The sequence below is a fragment of the Suricata suricatta genome, chromosome 2 (assembly GCF_006229205.1).
Source record: "Suricata suricatta isolate VVHF042 chromosome 2, meerkat_22Aug2017_6uvM2_HiC, whole genome shotgun sequence".
Classification (NCBI taxonomy): domain Eukaryota; kingdom Metazoa; phylum Chordata; class Mammalia; order Carnivora; family Herpestidae; genus Suricata; species Suricata suricatta.
The window spans coordinates 67,968,064-67,989,756 of record NC_043701.1 but is presented as its reverse complement, the minus strand read 5'-3'; the positions used below and the strand labels follow the sequence as shown (position 1 = coordinate 67,989,756).

Genomic DNA, 21,693 nt, shown 5'->3' with positions numbered 1-21,693 from the left:
TTAATGAAATGGTGAAATAAGCCATTATCACTATTTTAAAATACTAAATTGACTTATATCAGAAAAGCACCAAGTTCCCAGTGACAATTCTTAACTGGGATGCACCTGACATTGTACCAAGTAGTTTGGGTTTGACTCTTCTTCTGAGGCTCATTGTCTTTATTGGTTTGGCAAATCAACCTCCTAGTTTTAGATTCATTTGTAAAATGTGAAAAAAATGGTGTCTATGTGACTAGGGTTCTGACGATTTTGTGAGATATTACAGTGTTACAATACTATGTACTAGAAAGAATATGAGTATGAGGTGAGCTTTGGAGTCTGACAACCAGGATTTGAACCTAGACTTCCTTTGTCTGGTCCAGAACATGGCCAATAACTATGTCTTTTGAACTTAAATTCTTATTTATTTGTCATAAAATGGCTTAATTAGTTTAAGTAAACTGTGGGCTATATTATTTACTTGAGAAAGTTTTATTTTCTTCTGTCCTTCTCACCTTCAAATATCCCATCAAGTCTAATACAATATCTGCTTGTTTTTCTTTATTTTCTTTTATTTTTTTCTGTTTTTTTCCCTTCTCTTCTACTTTCTTAATGAAATCTTCACCTCTACCCTATTGATTAGCCTCAAAGGCATACAATCAACAACACCTGTACAGATGTCCAAAAACTGTGTGTATATCAAAATACTTATTTCATTGCTTATTTATATGATTGCAAATAATACTCTTGGTAAATTATATGGAGTTTTATTTTCCATTCTATCTCTAGTTCTTGCATGGTATTTTTATTTCCTGGAATAAAAGTGCAAAGTGCCAGATTATATCAGACTCATTACCTTTTTATCCTTGCATTTTGACTGTAAGCTCAGTGGATTTGAAGTATTATTATCCCCTCTGACATCATATTTAGAAGTTAATAACATATATTAAGTTATCCTAAATTCACCATATAATGTTACATAGTTTCTGCAATGGAGGACTCTTCACCCAGCCATTATACGGGAACTTAAGGAGCGCCTGCATGGCTCAGTCTGTTAAGCATCTGACTCCGGAATTTGGCTCAGATCATGATCTCACAGTTTGTGGGATTGAGCCCCACATCTGGCTCTGAGCTGACAGTGCAGAGCCTGCTTGGTTTTCTCTCTCTGTCTCTCTGCCTTACCTCCACTTACATGTGTGCATTCTCTCTCTCCCTTAAAATAAACATTTGAAAAAAGGAAAATTAAGATTCCATTAACTTTAAGATGCATCAACTAGACGCACTACAGAATTATTGTCTAAGGGAATAATATAAAATAACAATATTGAGGGCACCTGGATGGCTCAGTTGGTTAAGCATCTGACTTCAGCTCAAGTTGTGATCTCACAGCTGGTGAGTTCAAGCCCCACACTGGGCTCACTGCTGTCAGCACAGAGCATGTTTTGTCCTCTGCCTCCCTCTCTCTCTGCCCCTCACCTGCTCATGCTCTCTCTCAAAAAAAAAATATTTAAAGAAACATTTCAATAATAAAATTGAAATGCTCTGTTAAAAAAGGGTATGTGATTCCAAGTAACAACAAATTTTTATCATTCTTTTAAAAACATTGCTATAGGAAGACCAACAACAACTTTTTGTGATGGTGAACACTCTGCAAGATGGTGGCATGACACCTGAACTGGCTGAGGTGATAAAAAGACTCTGGAGAGACCCAGGAGTTCAGGCCTGCTTTGAAAGGGCATCTGAATATCACCTCAATGACTCAGCAGCTTAGTAAGTGAATGCATGTAACCAAAATTATAGTTGTAACATATTAAGATAAGAATTATACTTCTTCAATAGCAACTGGGTAGCTCAGTGGGTTAAGCATCTGACTTTGGCTTAGGTCATGATCTTGCAGTCCCCCAGTCCGTGAGTTTGAACCTTGAACCTCTTGTTGGGCTCTGTGCTGACAGTTCAGAGCCTGGAGCCTGCCTTCAGGTTCTGTTTCTCTCCCTCCCTCCCTCCCTCCCTCCCTCCCTCTCTCTTTCTCTTTCTCTCTCTCTCTCTCTCTCTCTCTCTCCCTCCCTCCCTCCCTCTCCCTCTCTTGTAAACATGAAAATAAATTAAAATAAATAAATCCAAGAATTATAATTTTCAGACTCTACATTTGTCACCACAAATGAAGAAAGTAAAAAGCTTTACATTTTATTATACTAAAATAAAAAGATGTTGGAAAGAAATATAGATCAAGGTGATATCATAAGATGTAAAAATATAAGCAAAGGAGCATGTAATTTTGCTAATATTTTCTCCCAGTTGTGAAAGATTAATCACTCTGCACTGTCTCAACATAAACATAGATTGGTGACATACACACTGATATTTTGGGCTATTCATTTCATTTCTAATCATATTACTTAAATATTCTTCTAAATTAATCTTACTAGTGACATATTTTTTGGCTCCATTGGTTTGATGAACATGATGTAGAATTCTAGAAGAAAGTAATGATTTTCAAAACATTTGTATTTTGTGGGATACTGTTTGAGTCTCAAGACAGATTGTATAATTTTCACAGCTAATATCATCCAGTAGGCAATTATCAGCCACAAAGAAATTAGGAGGTTATGACACCATTTATCATTTCATTATCAAAATTGTTTTAAATTTCTATTTTAGTAAGCAATTCTTAACCTATACTCTGGTTATAAGCCTGCAAGCATGTGTAAATATGTCTGCAAATTAATTTATTTATTGTATATATCTGTCCATACATACTCATGTATAAAAAGATATAAATACAGTTGTTTTGATGAACTCACAACAGAACATGTTAGTACTTAAGAAGTGATGTAAAAGTGAAGCAAATGAAAGATTATTTGAGGACAGAACAATGAAACTTGCACGATACTTCAGATTTCTAATCCTCATGGTCAGAAGGATTATGGAGTGAAAACAAACCACATAAATTTTAGGAAAAACTAACAACAATAATCTTCTGTAAATATGCACTCATGTCCATTTTAAATTCCAAAGCCCTTGGAGGAAAGTCCTGCTCTTGTGTCTTTGATGAAGTAGAGAATGAACATCATCATGTGATTATATAAACTCATATAATTGTTTTAAGTTTCCCAGTACTTAGCCACATTTTAAATACTAGGACAACTCTGTATAGGGTAGAAAATTCTACTTCTCTATATAAATCATTGGTAAGGGCAGTCACAATAAGAAATTGAACTGTGGAATATTCTCATAACATTTTGCTTAACAAAATGCGAGAGAAAGGAGGAGAGATAATGGTGGGGGGCAAGAATTCCTGTCCCCTCAAAAGTCCCTCTAGCTGACTCAGAATCAAATTGACATGAGACAGATTAGCAGGAGAAAAAGAAATGTAACTGGTGTACATACAGGAACACACACAGACATAGAAATTCTGAAGACAGGAAAATGAGATCTGTTATTCTGAACTAAGAAGAAGAGGGTAGGGCCTGGGACTTCAGAGGAAAGGAATCAACTTCAAAAAGGAGTTACCAGCAGACGTTTGGTAATTCGATGTTGGCCCTGCCATACAGAGGGGTCACTCATAAACACTTATTCTGGGAAAGACCCCCAGTTTTGATTCTTCTATATCATTAAGGGAAGGATGAGATTTCTCTCCAGCCTGCAGGGTCTCAAGTGCCTTCGTCTCAAAATAATCCACATACCAAAGTGACACATTCTGGGCGATTGGGGTGCTGTCCTGTACCCCTGCAATAGCTGTAATTTAATATATCTGGGTTTGGATATACATTATCAATTAAGCATTATTTTTCCATTCAAATATTGTAAGAACTGTATTTGCAATTATATTGATCATTATGTTTACCAAATCCTTTGCCCTTTAATAGAAAAAAAAATTACATATAGTGCTGTCAAAATGGGCAGATGAAATGACTTTGCATTGTAATTTCTAGACTTTCTAACTTTTAGTTTCAGCTTTTGTGTTTTGACACACAAAATATATATTTCACAGTAGAGCTATGTTACAGATTCATATTAAAAAATATCTGTGCAAGTTAAACATCATTATACAGTATCTGTTTGTGCCTATTTTCTGAATGTTGTCCATATCATAATGCTTTTAAATGCCCTGATTTAAAGAGCATCAGAACAACACCTCTCCACCTTCACTCCCAACCTCTGTGTTTCAGAGAAAATTTCCATTAAGAAAACCACCTAAAATTTAAATTGTTGACACTTCCTGCCCTAAGAGGTCCTTAAAACGAAGATTAAAGAAAACACTTAGGAAGAATAAGTGTTGAATAATAGTTGAATAGTCGAACGGCCATTGCTTTCTTCTTCACATCAGATCAGCACCACCCTCCTGCTCTGTCGTCTGTATTTATAGGGCAAAGGCCTCTTTCCTATTCTCCCTCCCTTACTCTTTCTCTTCTCTTTCCTCCCTCTCCCTTTTCCTCTTTGTTCCTATTTTTTAATTTCCTCAAACCTAGAGCCCCTTCAAGTTTAGGCTAACAAAGAAGTGAATCCTAATCAGAGTCTGGAAGGGAATGTTGTTGGCAACCTGACACCTCCAGCCCCCACCTGTACGACTAGCAAGCTGAAAGAAAAGGGCATGACAGTGACAAAGAGGGGAAAGAGCTTTATTAATACTTCATGGCTTACTGATGGAGGCCATCTAGTGTACTGTTTAAATTCCAGAAGCTTAAACAGACATTTAACTAGAAAAAAATATTATTTTTATATGATTAGAAAAAATATCAGATATTTTTAAGCTGATTTAAGCTATATGTATTTAGGGCCTCTAGTTTAAGCTCTAGACCACAGGCCTGAGCATTCAAATGTTATATTTATTAAAAGCAGGCATCTTAAATGCAAATTTACCACTCTGCTAATGCTTCTGCTTTTCTTGAAATCATTTACACATGCAAATGAAAGTACATTAAAAGTGTCTTTACCAAAGTATTCATTTAGCTACTGTTAAAATGAATTGCATCTCTATGTTGACAGGTATGATTTAGTTGTTCCTGCATGAATCAACTGACCAACCATATGTGTAGACTTAGTCAATAGAGAATTCACAAAAAATCTTGCTTCACAAAATAGAAAATAGATAAACTGGAAAAAGCTTCCACTTTTTTCTGCTGATATATCTGTTTCTTGATTTGTCTCTTGCTTTTAAGAAAAATTAAGCTTTATTAGAATAAAGCATGGTCATAAATTTTCATATCATACAGAAATGTGTTTCTGAACTATGACCGCATATTTGTCATTCAGCCAAAGTCCCTTTGAGGCATTCACTCGATTTGTTTTGGCTCAAGAGCAGAAAGATCCTCCGAGAATAAATTATCCACATTGCTGTTGAATTTATTTTTTAAAAAGGATAAAATAGTTTTGTTTTTCAAGGCACAATGTGAGGTGCTAACACATAATTCTTCAACTTAGTCCCTGAAAAATTCTACTTTGAATGATAACTAATATTTAGCTGGATTCTACCATTCAGATCCTGTCTGCATCGATGTATGCCCATCCTAATCTTCCAATTTAGCTATACATGTAAACTCAGTTTAATATAATGACCAATTTTGTCATAAAACCCTTACCAGGCTTTTACTATCACTATTTAACATTTTCACAGAAAGAGCCATATTGCTAAACTACTAAAGCCTTATATTCAAAGAGTGGTTTTCTAGAAGAGTGGTTTGCAACTATTTTTAAAGCAATGGAATACTCTGTTTTAGTTTAAAGACATGATCTGGTTTCAAGAAGGAGGCAAAGAACAGGTTCTTTCCTCTAATCTAAGAGACTCTTGTGGAGCACATGGCTGACTCAGATCTATTTCTGCTTCTCAGCATCCCTAGATACTGTGGGCAAAAAGAGGGCAGTAGTCACCTTGGTAACAGTAGGGTTTTTAAATATGTCCTCCAGGAAAGAGTTAAGGATACCGACACATTGGTAGAAGAGAAGAGAAGTAGGAGTGGGTGCAATGTCTACGTTCAGCCTTCTGTCCCCTAGATGGTTCAGCAATGTCATGAGTTAGTTCCATTGTGAACCAGTAAGAAAGTCAAGAGGTTTTCTTCTACTGTGCTGTGTATAATCATGGCACTTAATACAAATGGTCCAGAGTGCTAAGCTAGACAATCCATGAAGAACAACGGACAAACTTCAACTTATGAAAACCAATAACTCTCTTAAAATTCAAAGTGCCTAAATTCAAACTACAGCATTTTAGGATAGTCTAGTGACTACTATTACAAAATAGCATGTTTTAGGGGATGATCAAAACCTGGAAACACAACTTTTCTCTGAAATATACCATATAATATCAACCCTGTTACATACACCTCACAAAATGCAGGCTAAAGTAGCATTGATATAGTTCTTTTTTTATTTATTTTTATTTTAGACAGAGGGTACACAAGCAGGGGAGAGGGACAAAGGGAGAGAGAGAGGATCTTAAGAAGGCTCCATGGCTTAGCAAGGAGTCCGGCACAGGGCTTAGGTTAGGCTCAATCCCATGACCTTGGGATCATGACCTGAGCCAAAATCAAAAGTTGATTGAGCCACCCAGGTACCCAGATCTAGCTATCTTTCTAAGAGGCCTCCATGGGTCTGGGGTGTGCTACACTTAGCGCTCTGTAACATCCAGTCACCACGCTCTGATGAGCAGAGTTAAAGAGACCAGTCTGAAGTTTAATAATTTTAATGGACCCTGAAGTAAAAATTCATTTGTACTGAATGCTGGTATCTTCAAATGCAAATTTTAAAAAATGTATGCTATTTTTGTTGTTGTATTAGCTACCTTAACGATGTAGACAGAATCACAGCTCCTGGATATGTCCCAAATGAGCAAGATGTTTTACATTCTCGAGTGAAAACAACTGGAATAATTGAAACACAATTCTCCTTTAAAGATCTGCATTTCAGGTATGAACAATGTCTTTTCTAATCATCAACAGAAATATTCTATATATATATAGATAGATAGAGAGGGAGAGAATATATATGCATATATATATATATGTATATATATATATATATATATATTTTTTTTTTTTACAGAGAAAGGTCTAAGCCGTATTCAAGCCCAGTGACCCTTGGCATACTTCCTAGGCCTTCCTCACTCATTTCAGTACCACTTTCCCTTATTGCCTTCCTATAGCCCCACACCCTAACCCCATCCTAAGCCCCATTCCTTCCTCCAAGAAAAATGCCTCTGTCTTGACCAGGTGGGAGCTTGATTTTATTTTCCTCTTAGTTTAAACTGATATCCTACTTTGAAAATTAAAAAAAAGAAAATGTATTTAAATAAAATTTAAGTAACAGGTGCCATGGATACTATTTCCTTTGCCTTCCTACTCTCCTATTTGACTGAAATATTCTTTTTAATTCATTTCCTTAATTTAAAAAGATGCAAATAATTGAGAGGAGAATTATTTGAATGCGATGCTATTTACTGAAATAACAAGGCTTATGTTATGAGCATGGTTTGGCTATGAAAAGGAGTCCACTATATTTATTGCTGTCACATTATCAAGACCTTTCTAGAAATGCTAGTGCAAAACCACTCATTTTCTAAAATTTTTTTTAATGTTTATTTTTGATAGAGAGACAGAGCATGAGTCGGGGAGGGGCAGGAAGAGGAGACACAGAATCCAAAGCAGGCTCCAGGCTCTGAGCTGTCAGCACAGAGGCCCACGTGAGGCTGAACCCACAATCTACAAGATCATGACCTGAGCCAAAGTTGTATGCTTAACAGACTGAGCCACCCAGGTGCCCCCAAACCACCCATTTTCTGTGCCAAGAATTTATAGTGCTATAAAACATCACATGTGACTACCTCTCCCTGTAGATTGTCGAGGAGGTGGACTAGTAAACATTAACACCAGGTTCCAGAGGTACCACTAAATAATGAAAAATTAATGAAAACATAATTAGTAGACTCATTCATCTACACAAAATGGGAATACTTTTAAAAAGGATTTTCTGTATCCGTTTGTGAGGTAAAATTTCCTTCAGTGGAATAAAAGCTTTAAAATTTTTTAGTATTAAAATTGGTGAGATATAATATCTAATAAAAATAGATATTACAGAGATGGCTAGGATATTTTCAAGTTAACATCAAAGAAAGCTCTTCAAAATTTACGCCTGAATGTTAGGTCCACAAAGAGTTAATTTTCTGAAAGATGATCCAAAGATCAAACGAGGGTAAAGGGACCATTTGGATCCACATCCACTCTTGGCAAATGTTAGCAGTTTGTCTTCAGTCCTGTCACCTCTGTTCCTCTTTGGCAACTACGTTCTCTAGGTTTCTGGTTTTTGATCCAGTTTCTAAGGTTTTCCTGTGGGAGTCCAAGTCCAAATTCTTGGACCCTCTGCCCCTCTTAACCTTGTCAAAGCATTACACAAGCTAATGGAATTTTCTGGATTTTAGATTGCTTGGACCATATACCAGTTATGAAAATTAACAGCCTATAACTGAGCTTATAACTCAGTCATTCCTTGCAACACTAATTTAGTATCTTCTCAGAAGTAGTCACCATCACACATTATCTACTTTATACATCTGTTCCTTGAACATCCCAAACCTTAGGGCCTTGCTGCTCTCTTTGCCTAAAATGCTCTGACCCTGGATAGGACTGGCTCCTTTCTATCATTAAGTTCCCAAATCAGATGCTATTTCCTCATGGAGACTTATTCATTCTGTTAACCATCGCCTCATATCCCTGTCACTACTACACCCAGTAATGTACTGGAAAACCTATCAATAGGCTCTCTGGGAACTGGGGAGAGGGAAAGCTTGATGTGTAGCTCTTGAGGATTCCCTTGCTATAAAGACCGTAACAATGGCTAATTGCAACCTAGCAATGTGATGTCACTGAATGCAGCATTGGGAAGAAATGCAAACCACTCTCACTAGCCACACCATTGGGAGCCATTGCCTTCACAACACTGAAATATCATACTATTTTGTTATTTAAGAACAAACAAATGAAAAAACCTTACTAATGTATGAAGTTGCCTTGTTTTTTTATTTGTTTACTCTTTTGTTTCTGTTTCTATCTCATATGCTGGGAGCTCCCAGAGGCCAGGGGCCATGTCTCTCTACCATTTCCTGTGATTATCACAGTGACTAGCACAGAGTAGGCTTACTGTCAATTCTTGCTGGATAAATAAAGTGCTAGGCCAAGCACTGAATTACTCTATTTCTATATACTCATTATAACATGTTGAACTGAGTATTGTTGTCCTTATGTTGGATAAATAAAAAAAAAATATTAAGGCTGAGGTGAAAGATTTCCTCAATATCATACATAGAAATGTTAGAAATGTGATTCAAACATACAGCTTTCTAACTTCAAAGACCATACTTCTTACACTGCATATCACTGTGGGCTATTAGGTAAATTGGAGCAGAAACCATTCTTCAGTAGAGCAGGTGCCTCTTCCAATGTTGTTGGTCATTCATAACTCCCTTCAGAGAGAAGAGGGAAGGGACAATGCAATGACAACCTGTTGGGGAGATCTCTCTGAGTCGGCAAGGCTCTAGGACCTTTGCACATCTGTGCTTGACATGACAATTGTCAATGAGCACATAAACCTCAGAAAGTAATGTCCATTCTCTGGAACATTTGTTTCATTCAGTAGCAAATAATATTCATAGAATTAAAAAAATTATATTGGGAATAGAATACAGCATTTTCATTAGTATTTCAAAAATAAAACATGATTTTAGGGGCACCTGGGTGGCTCAGTCAGTTGAACACACTACTCATGATCAGGTCATGATCCCATGGTCATGGGATCAAGCCCAATGTCGGGCTCTGTGCTAAGTGTGGAGGTTGCTGAAGGTTCTCTCTCTCCCCTCCCCCTCTCCCCTGTTCATGATCCCTACCTAAAAAATAAAAAAATAATGAATAAGTAAAACATTATTTTAAAAATACATTATCTCATAATAGACCTCTTCAGATTATACCTTTAAACTCCTATTGGTGCACCAAAAATTTCCCATCCTTTTATAGTTCTATGTTTTCTGAAACTTTGTCCTAAGTCATATAGGTAGGTGATTGCCTATGCTACTTTAATATATTTTTGACTCTTATGAAGGAATAAGAAAGGTCTTGCTAATTCTCTATGACTGCATCAATGCTGAAAGGGAAGGTGTTTGTGAATTGGATTATGAAACAAGTTAGGACTTCTTTTAATATAACATTTTCTATACTACACAAATACAACCTCTTTGCATTTATTCAAACAGGTTTGTAGCTCTTTTGTTGTAATAACTTTTGTTTTTCTTCTTGCTCAAGAGGGTGTATTATTAAAGGCATATTCTATTAGGAAATGGAGAAGACTACTCACTCAAACACAGGGAATTTCTCTAAAAACAAGCATTTAAACAATGAAGTTTTGGAAGCGTTTAAGTTTTACTACAAAATATTAAAAAGGCAACTATACTTTTTTCTTGAGGAACTATTTAAAATCACAATATTACATTTTTAAGCTTAGTCACAAAAATTGAGACATATTAATCCCTTAATAAATTTCCACATTTAAATCACTGGGGTTTTTTTGATGTGCTAAATAGGATTATCTAAAAGTATACAGGCTTTTGTAGTGTAAAATTGGGTAGTGTTTCAAAATAGAGTGTATAAAAATAAGACACCTTCCAACTTCATTTCAGTAAGTGCCCAGGTGTTAAAATATATTGCATTAGTACTGATTTGTATTCACAAAGCATAAATCATCCTGTGATTATTTAAAACTAAATATTTAATTTGCATATTAAACTAGAGAACTCTAGAATTTTAAACAGGAACATCAAAATGAAAAATTTTATCTGCTAAGATAGCATATCATCTTCATGTATCACCTAATTTAATGGAAATAACCTTAGCGTTCTTATCAAACCAGATCTCCAACAGTCAAACATAAATTATCTTTATAGATGTTAAAGTACTATGTAAATGGAAAATATAAGCATGAGCTCTTTTATTGTTATAAAATAATTCCTCAGGACAAAGTACTTGCAGATTTATAATGATTTGTCAAACAATGATAAAGTCACTTTCCCCTTAATTGTTCTACAATTAAACAATAGAATCAAAAAGACAAAACTATATGGAAGTTAAAGAAGAGAGGTCACCAATTATTATAATATAGAGTTTTAGGTTTTGTAAGTTCAAAACTATTTTCAACAATGTTTGAGTGGATCTATGATAGGAATTAAATTATAATTGTCTTAAGTTTTATACTGATCATGTGTACTGTGTTTATTTCTGTGGGGGCATAAGTCAGCTCAAGATTGAGTCTGATTGTCTACCTAGCTGCTAGATCTCAAACTAGCTTTGTCATTCTCTGTAAGATCTCATAGAGCAAGAACTCACGCATACCTATATATTTGTTTTAGGCACATACATAATCCTGGTTAGTATTATCAAAACAATAAGCTATGTAACAGGTCTAATTTATTCTAGTGATCTATTTTAATGACTTTGTGAATTATATTATTCATTAGTTAGAGAATTATCTAGTGAACATATCAAGTTCCAAACAACACACACACGTTTAGCAGAAAGTATATAATGTTATTAACAATTATGAGCATTTAGAGACCCTGACTGTTTTATGGTTATAACTCCCTTTGATTCTGTTTTTTAATTTCAAACAATGAGGGGACTGAGAATGATCTCTGTTCATATTTTTTTGTCTGCAAATATCTGCCCTAATCTATTTTCAGAACTTGGCACAAGAGAAAGACCTGGTTAGGCCACTTTGTGAAGGCCGTGTGGTGGTGACACAGATCTCTGTTGGCCCTCTAGTATGTGGCCATCTTAAGATGGCTTAATATTACACAGTCAAATATCTTGGAAAAAGCTCCATTCAACAGAATAATTTAAAATAAATTCCACATCAGATTAGGTCTTATTTTAAATTCTGGATTATAATGTATTCTAATATGAACTGTGAATAATCTTGTATGGTTAAATATTTAGCCAAATGTTTGACACAAACCATAAAATTCAATAGCTTTCCAAACTGTTAAAACAGACTATAAAACTCAACTGTTTAATATAAAGCCAACTATTTAATATAACATTTTCATAACTTGCCCTATATTAATACCATGGGTAGTTTAACAAATAATCAATGTTCAGCTATGAAATAAAAGCCTTGCCTGTGGATATTTAGTTATATCATGCAACTCAGGCAATTAAAAACTTCTTTTAAGAATTCTGACAAATATCAGAATTAATAAGAAAATATATATTACCCAAAAAATACATAAATAAAACTTCTTCATGCAAAATGCAAAATGAGAACTGCATATTCTATTTAACATCATTAAGGCTTTGATTACCTTAACTTCTCAGGGAATTATGGCTACTCAATCTGTATCACATGTACATTTACCTCACTAATTATGTAGATTTGACCAATCCAAATGTGCAACCAGCAAGAATGAATGTTTTCCCCCTGATTTCTACTTTTGTTTTTCACAGAATGGTCATGATGGAATATATATGTATCCATACTCTCATATACTTATATATTTATATATACTTATACTCATATATATTCTTAAATATATTTCTTATATAGAAGAATACTTATTCAATGAAATGTATTAGGAAACGCTTCTATGTTGGGAATTTCTAAATTGCTTCAATAGGTTGTAATGATTTACACCTCTAAAATAAGCCCCAAATTAAAATTTAGAGGAAGAGCTAAAAGTGAAGAGAGGTGTATGAAATGACTACAACAGCAGCAAAACAAAATGCAACTTCTTAGAGATAACATTATATCCAGCACACTCACTATGAAAACAAAAACCCCAGTCCTTGGTCTGATCTGCTAATGAGCATTTCAATTCTGTAATAGCAGATGGCATTAGAGCAATGACCAAAGCTTCCTGGACCTTTGTCTCTAATGTCAACCGGCTCCCATGCATATATACACACACACACACACACCACTGTTTATAAGTGAGTCATAAAATGAGAAGTTTATTGGCATGCAATCTCAGATTCATTTTTATCAACCTAATGAAACCCTCAGAGGGCAAGTCTTTGTTTGCCTTTAATCAGGAGAAAGCTAAGCTTATTAAAATGTGTGTAGTGGAGGCTGCATGATAGGTTAAAAGAACAGTGGGCTAAGGGTCATATTACATGTCATAGCCTTCACTGATTGTATACATTTACCTGAAAAGGAGAGGAGCTACCCTTCCACAAAGATGTTAATATCAAAAGCAGGCTTCAAAGAAGCTGAATGATCGGTGAAACTCAGCAGGTGGCCAGTAAGATTGCTGGGCTTGCTTTGAGGTAAAATATTTGACTACGATGCTGGGAATCTGAGCAGTTATACTAAGTCACCTTAAGAATATTTGCAACTTTCGAATATAACCTATTTGAAAATGTAACAGTGATTTATTTATTTATTTTTGAGAGACAGAGACAGCGCAAGCAGGGGAGGGTCAGAGAGAGAGGGAAATACAGAATCCAAAGACAGTCTCCAGGCTCTGAGCTAGTGATCAGCACAGAGCCTGACGCAGGGCTCGAACCCACGAACCGTGAGATCATGACCTGAGCCACAGTTGGACGCTTAACCAAGTGAGCTACCCAGGTGTCCCAAAATGAAACAGTGACTTAAAGAAATTATAAGGGGCACCTGGGTGGCTCAGTTGGTTAAGCATCCAACTCTTGATTTTGGTTCAGGTCATGATCTCACGGTTCGCGAGTTTGAGCCTTGCATCAGGCTCTGTGCTGATGGTGTGGAGGCTGCTTGGGAGTCTTTCTGTCTCCTCTATGTTCCTACCCTGTTTGTACTCTCTCTTTTTAAATGAATGAGCTTAAAAAATTAGAAAGGAAATTTTCAGAGAGATGGAGATAGCTTACTTAGTTGGCCATAAAAGCAGAGATAAAGAAGCCCAAAAAACAAATGCTAATTAGACTAATCTAAGTCCTATTTAGTGGGGAAAACTTAACCAAGGTGTCCTGGAGCAATACCATTTCTACTGTGGAAACTGAAGATTGGGCTCTCTCAGTACAAACATCTATTCATCTGGCAACTTTTGCCCTCATTCCATGATTGGTTACCTTTCCATTATAGGATGCCCACTATGGAAACAAACCCTGAAGTGAGAACTAGAACACAAAAGGAAACAGGAATTATGGGGATACTTACATGTCAAAATTTAGCAAGTGGAGATACAAGGGGTAGTTTTAGTTTGAAAAGCCTACCAGGAATTTAAATCTACTGATGTATATTCAGTCCTCAGTGTACCAAAATCCACAAGTCAAGGCATCTTTGTTCAGTCACAGTATCACAGTTCTTTGCCAGACATGATTCATCATATATTCATATAATCAAATGAAGAATATATACAACACCTAGATTCCCGGCGGTCTATACCATTGCCATTAAAATAATGGAACAAAACACCTGGCAAGGGGAGAGTTTTAATTTTTTGCCCAAGTTGAAATACATACAACTATTGTTTGACTTAGGGGAAGGAGGACAGACTTTACAGTGAAGATAATTCTGGCCCACTGGTGAGAGCGTAAGCGTTTTAAAGCTAACTGTGGACAGTTATAATTAGTGATCTGGGCACTTATGGAGGAAATAAAAGTTATGATTCAAACTATTTCCATTTGTATTACATTTTATAATTTCAATAAAGCAATAGTAAAACTATTTTTCAAAGTCTGAAAAAAGATTAAAATTCCTTTTATAGATCAACAAAACCTCTGACTACAAATTTAAAAGTCTGAATGCATATTTATTATCCTTGCTTCCATAAGAGTGTTGACTGGTTTTTAAAAATTAAATTTGTTGATTTACCCATAATATAACCTTAAAGTCAAAATTGTGTCCTCTTCGTTTATACTGCAAGTCTGGAACTGCAGAAGGCTTGGTATTACCAGCACCTGTAACAGTCTTTATTGACACTGGATTTAAATTTCCAAAGCATGCATCCACTGAATTCTTAAGAACTATCTTGAGTATTGTGGTCATCTTCTCTTTCAATGTACTACTGAAGTCTTTTGTATTGGGGTGTGTGTGTGTGTGTGTGTGTGTGTGTGTGTGTGTATTTGAGTTCTGTAATTTGTTCTCTGCCTGGTTCATATATGAAATAGTAGAGAAGTGCAATGTATTGCACTTTTGATTATCTTCAGTAATGTTGGCTGATTGACATTTATTACCCTAAGTATAGTAATTGCCTTTGTAATCTTTGTACAGCTTGCATGTTTCTTAGTAATTAATGCCCATTGTTAAGCTATTACAAAAGCCTAGTAACTCCTTTCTCTGCCTCTAGTCTCTTCCTTATCAAATCTATCTTGTGTATTCAAAGTGGCCTAACATAACAACAAACAAATAAACAGTGTTAATTCTCTGCCCCCAAATCTCCCGTGGTTCCCCACTGATTCCAATATAAATGTCATCTTCTCATGTGTTATAAAAGACCTCATTGATCTATTTCTGGCTTAACACATTAGCCTTACTCCTGCCTGCTCAAATCCTTTGCTCTTGCTGTTTCCTCTGCTGCCTTCATCTGGAAGATTTTCCCTAGACCTCTACTTGACTCAACCCCTCATCTTAATTTTTTAATGATTACAGTTTCTGATTACTTCAGTTCCAATTACCCCTACCATCTCTGCATGTGTATCCTAAGTCTGTTCACAAACACCCACAGAACATGGACCACTGCCTTGTCTGCCACCAGCAGATTAGAAGCTTCTTGAAGTTGAATCTCTAACACTTAGCATGATCATTAAATATTTACTGAATAAACAAATAATTAGCAGGTCATAGATCTCAATGGTTTTACCTAAATTTCTGTCTTTTCCAAAATATAAATTATGCACGTACCCTAAACATGCCATGTCCTCTCATTCCTTAATGACTTTTACACATGCCTTTGACGTCAAAATTCACCCTCCATCCCATAAACATACAATATATCCATGTGTTTAGTGAATTTTTAGTGGATGTCTATTGTAGGTCAGACATAGTACCTGCTACTGGGAATATAGTTGTCACTAATATAGTTAGTCCCTGCCCTGAGGTTGTTATTCTATTATGAAGATGATAGATATTAAACCCATAAAAAAGTAAACAAACTAGTCTATTACTGATTGGGACAATCACTGTAAAGGAAAGAAAATGATATGATAGAAAGTAAATGAGGATGGGGAGAGAGACAATTTACATGAATGCCCGAGGAGGCTTCCTCGTGAAGGAGACACTGACTGGAAGACCTACAAGTTGAGAAAGAGGCAGTGTTATGTGAGGATGAAGAGACAGACTGTGTGCAGCTGTCCTGAAGCAGCAAAAAGCAGGTTTATGTAAAGTCACTTAAAGAACAGCCTTGTGGAAATAGCCTCCATGATCTCAATCACAGCAATTTCCTACTCAACACATCTCCAAGGCAAGGGAATCAAGAACAAAAATGAACTATTGGGACCTCATCAAGATCAAAAGCTTCTGCATTGGCAAGGAAACAGTTAAAAAAAACTAATAGGCATCTGACAGGATGGGAAAAGATAGTGGCAAATGGCATATTGGATAAAGGGCTAGTATCCAAAATCTACAAGGAACTCACCAAACTCTACACCTGAAAAACGAATAATCCAGTGAAGAAATGGGCAGAAGACTTGAACAGACACTCCTCCAAAGAGGACATCCAGATGGCCAACAGGCACATGAAACGATGCTCAACATCACTCATCATCAGGGAAATACAAATCAAAACCACACTGAGATACCATCTTACACTGGTCAGAGTGACTAAAATGAACAAATCAAGAGACTATAGATGCTGGCGAGGATGTGGAGAAATAGGCACCCTCCTACACTGTTGGTAGGAATGTAAATTGGTACAGCCACTCTGGAAAACAGTGTGGCGATTCCTCAAAAAACTATCAATACAACTCCCCTATGACCCAGCAATAGCACTGCTGGGAATCTACCTAAGGGATACAGAAGTGCTGATGCATAGGAGCACATGTACCCCAATGTTCATAGCAGCAATGTCAACAATAGCCAAATCATGGAAAGAGCCTAAATGTCCATCAGCTGATGAATGGATCAAGATGTGGTGTATATATATAACATACACATACATACACACACACACACACACACACACACACACACACACGAAATACCACATGGCAATGAGAAAGAATGAAATCTGGCCTTTGTAGCAAAATGGATGGACCTAGAGGGAGTCATGCTAAGCGAAATAAGTCAGGCAGAGAAGGACAGATACCATAGGTTGTCACTCATAGGTCTAACAGGAGAAACCTAATAGGAGACCATGGGAATGGTAAAGGGTAGGGGGAAAGAGTTGGGGAGAGGGAGTGAGGCAAATCATGAGAGTCTTTTGAATGTTGAGAACAAACTGAGGGCTGAAGAGTGAGGGGGAAAGGGGAAGAGGGGTGATGGTCACGGAGAGGGCCCTTGTGGGGAAGAGCACTGGGTGTTATATGGAAATCAACTTGGTAATAAACTTTAAAAGAAAAAAAAGGAAAAAAAAAAAGAATAGCCTTGTGATTGGACTACATAAAAAGGGAAAATGGTATGAACTAAGCTGGAAAAAGTAAGCAGGAACCAAAATAGTCAGACCCTTAATGGTCACCAAACCTGCCTGTGTTTGGCTCTATGGCTGAGCAGCCTGTGGCAAATCACAGGGCTTTTGCAGTGGATATGGTGAGCAGGGTGAGCTTGGTGAGGTTAGTGGCTTGGAGCACCTGGGTGGCTCAGATGGTTAAGCATTTGACTCGATTTTGGCTCATGTCATGATCTGATGGTAAAAGGATCAAGTCACACATCAGACTGTACTGAAAGTGTGGAACCTGCTTGGGATTCTTTCTCTGCTCCTCCCTTGCTCACTCACTTTCTCTCTCAAAATAAATAAACTTAAAAGAAAAAGAAATGTTGGTGGTTTGCACAAGATTAGGGGACTTGGAAAGAAGAGGATGGATTAGGAACTGCATTTTGTGGGGCCCCTGGGTGGATTAGTCAGTAAAGCGGCCAACTTCAGCTCAGGTCATGATCTCACAGTTCATGGGTTCAAGTGCCATGTCAGGCTTTGTGCTGACAACTCAGAGCCTGCAGCCTGCTTCTGACTCTGTCTCTCTCTGACCCTCCCCAGCTTACACTATGTCTGTCTGTCTCTCAAAAATAAATAAATGTTAAAAAAAAAAAAAACTTAAAAAAAAAACTGCATTTTGTGTGAGTATTATATAGAGAATATGGCAACAGGAGTTGTTTTTTTTTAATGTTTTTTTTAAAATTCATTTTTGAGAAACAGAGATAGAACAAGTAGGGAAGGGTCAGAGAGCAGGGGAGACATAGAATCAGAAGCAGGCTCCAGGCTCTGAGCTGTCAGCACGGAGCCTGATGCAGGGCTCAAACTCATGAACCATGAGATCATGACCTAAGCCTTAACTGAGCTACCCAGGTGCCCCTGCCATGCTTTATTTTTTAAAATTATTTATTTTTTTTTTTTTTGAGACAGAGACAGAGCATGAATGGGGAGGGGCAGAGAGAGAGTGGGAGACACACAATCAGAAGCAGGCTCCAGGCTCTGAGCTGTCAGCACAGAGCCCGTTGCAGGGCTGAATCCATGAACTGTGAGATCATGACCTGAGCCGAAGCCCGATGCTTAACCGACTGAGCCACCCAGGCACCCCCAAAGGGTGGTCTTAAGAATACAAACTCCTGGTTTCTTTACCGAGTCACTATGTCCACAATGATGGCTTTTTACCAAAATACCACCCCAGGAGCAGGGCCATATTTTCAAACACTTCCTCTGAGTAGGTTCCGTGACAACTCGGGCTGGCTTAAGTTTTCCTCTGGGCTCACATTTTATCTTGCATATTAGAGAATTTATTATATAACACTGTAATAGCATTTTGGTGTTATCTCTGCCTAACAGAGAGCTCTTCAAAGATAGTGACCGTATGTATTCATCTCTGTTTGTGCAGGCCTAGCACAGTGTCTAGAACACAAAATGCAAATAATTGTGTGAATGAACAAATGAATAAATGTAGAAAGAGTTAAGAGAACAAGAATTGTAGTGTCAGAGCTATGGTGGCTTCCAATCTTTTTGTAGTTTCTATTCATTTAAGAATATGCATAGACTTTTAAAAAATTATGGTTCTGGTACAGTTAATATGCAATGCTGTTAGTTTCAGGTGTACAACATAGTGCTTTAACACTTCTACACTATGCATAGCCTTTGATCAAAGTTTCTCAAGTCTAATAAATTTTTTACTAAAACAGACTGCTTAAAATTCTTGAGTCCCGCAAAGTCAGTATGTGAATTATTCTATCTTTTATCTAGTGTGCGTGAATCCAAAAAAAAGAAAGAAAAAAAGATGAACCTTCTCTTTTTCTGTAGTCCTTGAGCTTCAAATTGATCAAGTAAAATATTCTGTAATCAATGAAAATAAAAAGAATATCTTTTAAAGAGAGGAGAGCATTCATTTGTAAGTATAAATGTTAGTGTTAATGTAACTTTTCAGAGGGATCTCTAAGATTTGCTATTCTGTTGTTTTTTTAAAGAATGTTTGATGTAGGAGGACAGAGATCTGAGAGAAAGAAATGGATTCACTGCTTTGAAGGCGTTACGTGCATTATATTCTGTGCTGCGCTCAGCGCCTATGACATGGTGCTGGTGGAAGACGAGGAAGTGGTAAGTCTAAGAGGAAAGTAAGGCCAGGGTAAAACAAACAAACAGACAAACAAACACCCAAGCATTTGTACTTTCTGACATTACTACCACACTTCCCAACTCTGTGAATTCCTTTCAAACATAGATGTTGTTTCAAGAGCTTTGCTTAGAATACGCAGTGTTAATGTTTTGCAAATAACAGTCCTATACATTCTCATCTTTTATACCTAACAGAACAGAATGCATGAAAGCCTTCACCTGTTCAATAGTATCTGTAATCACAAGTACTTTGCAACCACCTCCATTGTCCTGTTTCTCAATAAAAAAGATCTCTTTCAAGAAAAAGTAACTAAAGTGCATCTTAGTATCTGCTTTCCAGAATACACTGGTAAGATTCTTTCTTTAATGCCATACTAAATTCTTTTAAAAATGTTTTTTAACTGTTTATTTAGTTTTTTGAGAGTGAGAGACAGAGCGCAAGCAGGGGAGGGGCGGGTGCGGCGGGGGGAGGGGGGGGGGGCAGAATCTGAATAAGGCTCCAGGCTCTGAGCCATCAGCACAGAACACGGGGCTAGCCCTCAAGAACTGCGAGGTCATGACCTGACCCGAAGTCACTGGCTTAACTGACTGAGCCACCTAGGTGCCCCACTAAATTCTTATATAGACCTATATTTTCCTATCAGCATCTTGACAGGTAACATTTATGAAGTTGAGGCTTAGGATAATTGCTTGAGTCATGTGTTTGATCCAAACTGGAAGGAACCAAACTGTTTGCAGATAAACAGAAAACCCCCTACACTTTCTCCATTAAAGCAAAGCTCTAGTCAATAAACAGGAGATTTCAAGATCAGGGCTGCCGCTCTGTGTATTAAACAACGTTGCAAACTATTTTACCTTAAACATTATAAAGAATATATTCCAAATAGACAGTTTTTATGTATTCCCTAACGAAACCTTAAAATGCAGTGGTTTCTCTAAGTCTGAATTAAGTATCCTGAGGGACAGTTTGAATGATTTTGAGAATAGTGACATTTTCTCTTTCCAGTTTTCCTAGATCCTAAATTTAGTGCCTATTCTGTTAATTAATGACTATAAATGTCAGGTCTATAGGTGGGTTGTTTTTGCTTCAGAGACAGCTTTTTTAAAAAATAGTTAAATGCTCTGTTTTTAATGATATTTTGTAAGATGGAAATATTCATAATTTAAATGCAAGTAGAAGCCCGATTCCACCACTGAGATGCTTGGGTACCCCCGATGTTACTAGAAGCATGGTATTCTGTCGCAGTACCTATTTATACTAATCTGAAACAGGTGCTTATGTCTTTCCTCTAGCTTTGTGAATATTATCATTTATGTGTTAACATATTTATCATGTGATTAAATATAGTCATGATTCCATGTTGAATATTACAAACTTAATATAGACTCAATAAACCTCTGTATGTTTTCTTTTAACAAATAGACTAGTTTTTAGTTTATAGGAAATCTAGTTCCATATGCTCTCCCAAATTCATGTCATATATCCACCATTACAGTAACATACATAACAGTTTCACTGCCATAAAAATCATCTGTGTTCCACTCTAAATTTATGCTTTTTCTCTTCCATCTTGTGGCAATCTCTGATCTTTTTACTCTTATCTATAGCTGTACCCTTCCCAGAATGCACATAGCTATTATCATACAATATATGGCATTTTTTGACAGACAATTTTCACTTTTCATTTTTAAGTGCAATATACATTTAAATTTCCTCTACCACTTTCCATGGGTTGAGAATCCATTTCCTTTTATTGTTGAATAGTATTCCATTCCATAAATAAACTAGTTTCTTTTCTTTAACCTTTCACCTGTAGAAGGACACCTGAGTTACTTCCAGTTTTTGGCAATTCTGAATAAAGCTGCTATAAACATATATGTTCATGATTCTATGTGCACATAACCTTTTGTGTCAATATCTAGAAGCACATTTGCTGGACTGCATAGTAATACTATGTTTAGCTGTATACGAAACTGCCCAACTGCCTTCCAAAGGGGCCGTACCCTTTTGCAGTCCTACC

General features: G+C 36.6%; 1 protein-coding gene across 2 annotated transcripts in view; it reads left to right on the top strand.

The window, feature by feature from the left end:
- Positions 1–21,693, top strand: part of GNAT3 (G protein subunit alpha transducin 3) — a 55,941-nt gene that overhangs the window by 33,117 nt on the left and 1,131 nt on the right. For both annotated transcript variants that reach the window (XM_029928123.1, XM_029928132.1), the window contains exons 4-7: positions 1,592–1,749; positions 6,754–6,882; positions 19,525–19,654; positions 19,868–20,021. In XM_029928123.1, coding sequence (XP_029783983.1) covers positions 1,592–1,749; positions 6,754–6,882; positions 19,525–19,654; positions 19,868–20,021 — 571 coding nt within the window. The remainder of the gene's footprint in view (positions 1–1,591; positions 1,750–6,753; positions 6,883–19,524; positions 19,655–19,867; positions 20,022–21,693) is intronic.